The sequence below is a fragment of the Trachymyrmex cornetzi genome, unplaced genomic scaffold, assembly GCF_001594075.2.
Source record: "Trachymyrmex cornetzi isolate Tcor2-1 unplaced genomic scaffold, Tcor1.1 scaffold1325, whole genome shotgun sequence".
Classification (NCBI taxonomy): domain Eukaryota; kingdom Metazoa; phylum Arthropoda; class Insecta; order Hymenoptera; family Formicidae; genus Trachymyrmex; species Trachymyrmex cornetzi.
The window spans coordinates 25249-30775 of record NW_017295901.1 but is presented as its reverse complement, the minus strand read 5'-3'; the positions used below and the strand labels follow the sequence as shown (position 1 = coordinate 30775).

General features: G+C 33.4%; 1 protein-coding gene and 1 long non-coding RNA gene across 3 annotated transcripts in view; both read right to left on the bottom strand.

The window, feature by feature from the left end:
- Positions 1-3203, bottom strand: part of LOC108770758 (S-formylglutathione hydrolase) — a 13948-nt gene extending 10745 nt beyond the window's left edge. The window contains exons 1-2 of one of the 2 annotated variants that reach the window (XM_018522466.1): positions 3182-3203; positions 2686-2756 (exon numbers count right to left, since the gene is read on the bottom strand). In XM_018522466.1, coding sequence (XP_018377968.1) covers positions 2686-2756 — 71 coding nt within the window. In that variant the 5' untranslated portion in view covers positions 3182-3203. Of the gene's footprint in view, positions 1-2685; positions 2757-2833; positions 2901-3181 lie in introns of those variants that run through there. The other variant, XM_018522465.1, reaches the window with a different exon arrangement.
- Positions 3204-4584: 1381 nt separating this feature from the next.
- On the bottom strand, positions 4585-5520 carry LOC108770759 (uncharacterized). Its single transcript, XR_001940613.1, has 3 exons — positions 5302-5520; positions 5123-5215; positions 4585-4642 (listed from the first exon to the last, which is right to left on the bottom strand). It is a non-coding gene; the product is annotated as an uncharacterized LOC108770759 (long non-coding RNA).
- Positions 5521-5527: the final 7 nt, after the last annotated feature.

The window sequence follows — 5527 nt, the reverse complement described above, 5'->3', positions numbered from 1 at the left end:
CTGGTTATCGGTTCTATTTTCACCAATCATGTTGCAGCTAACCTGCATTCGCTGTATCATGATTGGCTAAAATAGAACCGACAACCAGCAACCGTAACCGACAACCTGTAGTGTGATTACGGCTTAAGACTGCTGGACCAATGAACATCTAGCATAATGTCGTCATATTGATTTACATAAGATGCTCATTGGTCGAGCGGTCTTATGTTATGTTTATGCTCTATGCATTTCATGTGCGATAGGCTTTAAGCAGTAAAGGCCATGGCACATAAAAAAACTCAAGGCATAAGACTTAGGCAGTAAGCGAATTGACCAATCACAATAGAAACCGTAAGACCATACGTAAGCAATAGCGAATCCAACATGTTGATTTCGTTACTGCGTAAGTCTTACGTCTTAAGTTTTTCTATGTGCCAAGGCCTTAACGAAATCAACATGTTGGATTCGCTATTGCTTACGTGTGGTCTTACGGTCTCTATTGTGATTGGTCGATTCGCTTACTGCTTAAAGGCCGCGACACAGACTTTTGTGTAATGCATAAAGGCCCGTCTACAATACACGGAGTAAGAAGTAAGAGTAAGAAATTGACCAATCACAGTCGAGTATTCTTCTCACATTCGACTGTGATTGGTCAATTTCTTACTCTTACTTCTTACTCCGTGTATTGTAGACGGGTCTTCAGGCATAACGCATAGCGTAACGTGTAGCAACGCACAAGCTTGTACATAAGTTTGTACTATTTGGAATGTCTCAATTGGAAATAAGACAATATTATATAATTATACAATATCATATTATATAATTTTGTAAATAATGATAAATACGTCATATTCCTATCTGGGATGTCTAAACGTACTTATCTATCACACATTTCGAGGTTAGAACAGGCTATGAGAGCATTCTTCGTATTCCTGCTACTTAACATGTCTGCATAGCATAAAAAGTTCGTCTTTACGGATTTTTCAACGTTTTGTGTCTTATGCTTTATGCGCTATGCAAGATCTACAGAACGAGAAGTGGGGATGGAAATAAGGGACTCTGATTGGTCGCTTATGCACTATGTCTCTGGTTGGTTCAATTTCTTATGCCTCATGTGTTATGCGTTATGCAAGAGTCTGTGCTCCCCGCTTTACGACTTAGGATATATCTACACAAACTTGCATAGCCGCATAAACATATACATAAAGAAAATTATCCAATTGCAGTTCTCTTTTAAAGTCGTACATAAAATGTGATTGGATAATTTTCTTTATACATACGTTTATGCGGCTATGCAAGTTTGTGTGGATATATCTTGTTACATAAAATGTGATTGGATAATTTTCTTTATGCATATGTTTATGCGGCTATGCAAGTTTGTGTAGATATACATTTAGGGCCATTCCAGACAAACTTGCAGAGCCACATAACCATATGCATAAAGAAAATTATCTAATCACATTTCTGTCATAAAGCCAAGCGTAAACTACGATTGGATGATTTTCTTTATGCATATGTGGCTATGCAAGTTTGTGTGGAATGACCCTTAAGCTTTTGTGCCAGGGCCTTTAAAATTCGAGACGAGGTTAAGATATCTGTTATCCCGATTCAATGCAGCGCTATGTATACGTTCTGCTTTAATTAGACAAAAATTCACTGCTTTAAAATCACAAATTCACTGCTTTAAAAACACAAATTCACTGCTTTAAGTACACAAATTCTTTGCATTAGCAATGAATTAGTGTTTTCAAAGCAGTGAATTTGTGTTTGTAAAGCAGTGAATTTTTGTGTTTTTAAAGCAGTGAATTTTTGTGTTTATGAAGCAAAAATTTGTGTAATTAACGCAAAACATATACATAGCGCTGTATCAAATCAGGATATTTTAAACTCTGAAGTCTCAAACATTTAATAAATCGATTCATGAACCCGACCGCAGCGTTTTTCTGCCAGATTCTTTCATTTTGAGTGGAAACATGTCGAATGAGTATACTTTTATTAAGATTTTAAGTGGGGAAGAGTATTCTAAATAATTACCAAATTCAAGAACAAATTCTTGGAGATTACTGATTTTTTGTGTATAAATATAAATAATATTCCAGATAGCAACGTTTCTGTCTTGTTGCTGGCATGTTGCTCGCTAAGTGTGTATTGTTAAGTATGTGTTGCTACCAGAATTGCAGCAATTGAGTCCTTGGGTGCGTTCCGTTTCTCGCATGATGCGCATAATGCATCGTTTATCCTTGTTGCTCACCAAATGTTAAACAAGGACAATGGATGCATCATGCACATCATGCGCGATACGGAACGCACCTCTTATTTGTTGGCAACTTGATGCCTTCACGATATGATAATATTAAGTAGCAAATTGCCAACAATTGGCCAATCACTTTAAAATAGTCATAAAAATTAGTACTATTGCCATCATGTTGCCATAATAATATGCAGCATCATGCTGTCATATTGCTGACAACACAAGATAACATTGATGCAGCATCTTGCTGTTAATTATATATATATATATATATATATATATATACAATGTTATCTGCATGTTGCTACAATATCGGTATACTTGAAATTGTTGAAGACAAATTTACAGCAAGTTACCAGCGTCATAAACAATCACAGATTTGTGCGATTTTGCTGAGACACGCTTTGCTATCTGGATATGTTTTTACTTAACAAGGTTAGTTTTTATATATTTACCTGTTGTGTGTATATACTTTCTGCCAGCCTCCGAAAATTTTACTACTCTCAACTTCCGTTAATTCAGCCATCTGAAAATTATATTGAATCCTCGGTAAATAATAATCCCTTCTAAATAATTGCACGAGTATTTTATTTCCTAACAAACTTTAAAAAAGTAGATTACGAAGAATCAGATATCAGATAGGATTAAGTTATGGCCGTTATGACACGATCCCATCGTGCGAAATTGGCGGAGTTGGTGGAATGTTCGTGATTGGTCGTGACTTCATTCCGCCGATTTCGTTCCGCTGAAATATATTGTCCTATGTCCCATTGAGCGGAATTTGCGGAATGCGCAATTAGCTCTGACCAATCGCAAGAATCTTCCCGTAGATCACTTTTATTAGATCTACCAGAATAGCGTTCGTCGTTGGCTTGCATTGATTGCGCATCCGCAAGTTCCGCTCAATGGGACATAGGAAAATGAATTCCTGCCGATCGAAAACATACATACATACAAGTGTAAAGTAGGGCGATACTCAGAAAGATGTCAGGAACGGTCACACCGAGTATAGCAGCCGTGTAGAGATGTGTCATTCATGAACATTCCGTTCACTTTGAATGAGTTTGAACAGATCCTTTTACTGACCGAAAGATTCGAAACGCCACGGAAAAATGAAAGACACTAGAAATGTACTGTTCAGAGATATTTCGTTCACTTTGAACGGATCCTTTTACTAGTCTGTTGCTGGATTCACACTGCATCCGATGTGCATCGTCCGATGTTCTGCAATCAATCAGAAAACAGGATTCCGATGGATTTTGCTTCGTATCGTCCGAATGTTGATTGGATGATCTGAAAGAATACACCAATAGCAGCGAGCGCTCACGGATCCGCTCCACAACAATTGAATCTGCCCACAGACTTCTATATATACTACTAGACTGCTAACTCGTTTGAAAAAGTGGACCCCAATTTCGATTGTGCATTATACGCATGCGTCGAGAACCGCACCGCGTGACCCGTGCGACACATGCGCATACATTAGCACGTGCACGCGTATTTTGACAGGTTAACCTAATTAACAGTATTGAATAAATACTTATTTCCATAGTCTTATTTTCACTGATATTTGTCCATGTTTTTATACAATTGTAAAAATTGTCTTTTATCCTTTAATTTTTAATTTGTTCAAAGGTTTTTATTAATAAACATATTTGGTCTTAATTTTTTTTTCTGTTGTGCCGGTATCGCACGGCACGGTTCGTGGATCCACAAAGGACTTGGAAGAAACTGACACTTACAGCCTTTTTGTAGTTTAGAAAATATATAACTTAAATTTTCACAATTTACAGTGGAATTTATTTAATTATGACAATCCGCTTATCGGTATTCGCGTCGCGATATATATACTTAAAATACTTTGATAAGTATTTAAGATAAGAAATAATATTATAAATAAGGAAGTACATGCTGACCTACAATACCATATGCCCTTGGAGAATGATAGTGTAAAGTAAGAGCAAACCTCTTAATTTCTTCTGTGTATCGTCGTCCTCCTGGTTTTTTTTTTTATTGTTTATCGTTTCATTATCATATATATTAGTGAATATATTAAACTGCTACCAGGCGATTTTTTAATTACCGTTTTATTTTTTATTTTTTTTACTAACTTACTTATTTTTATTTCTTTACGTTTTGTTTTCTTATTAAGTGTTTTAACTTTTTTTCTTTCACTAATTAATTTTTTCTTTATAATATTTAATTTTCTTTTCGAACTATTCTGTTTCTTTGTCATTAAATGTCGATAAGATAATGTTTGATTTTTCAGTTTCGTTTCATATTTTTCTTTTAAGGAAGCAATCAATGCTTTTAATTGAACATTTTCTTCTTTTAATTTTATATATTTTTCATTTGGTTGATCTAACGTTTCTGTTATTTTACGTTTTGTCGTTTTTTATTTGTACAATGAAACTGAAATATGAAAATTGTAAGTTATTAAGAATGAAAATTATAAATAAAGATATATAGAAGAAATAAGTTATAATTTAAAAATCAATGAATTATAATTTAGAAGTTGTACACATTTAATATCATATTATCTTTCTCTGTAAGTCTAATTTAACGTAACTGTTAAATGCTACAATAGAAAACTGAAGAAGAAATAAAATACATATGACCTGAACCTGTGTAAATCAACACATAATTACAAAATTATTAATTTTCAAACTATTTTAATATATTTAAAAGATAAAAACATATTTTATAACATTTTACCTAAATGAGATTCTTCTTGTGGTTTGTTATCTATAATGCTACATTATTATTGGCAGAAAATAAATTTATACATAGACTTATTTGGATCTAAATAAATATATGATACAATTTTCTAAATAATTATTAATGCTCTTTTTTATTTTATTCTAGAAAGTAATATCAATAGTATAGATATACCTAGTTCAAATGCTTCTTCTATTCTATCAGGTGCTATAATATCACTGTCGTCAGGTTTAGTAGGAATAGATACTATATTGCACGCATTTAAATCTATATAAAAAATATATTAAATTAAAAACAATTTTTCTAGTACGGTATACATAATACATATATATTGTTGAAATATTTGCCAGTACTTATTGTGAAAGAATTTGTGCCAGCTTATACTTCAATTATGGAAAGTAATATCAATATTATAGATATATCTAGTTCAAATGCTTCTTCTATTCTATCAGGTGCTATAATATGCTTAGGTACTGCATCAGGCTTTAATCTCTTTTTCTTTTTTGTATTATAGAAATCACTGATGTCGAAGTGCTTTTCACAAATTTTACTGGACATTGTTGGTATCCATTTTTTTCT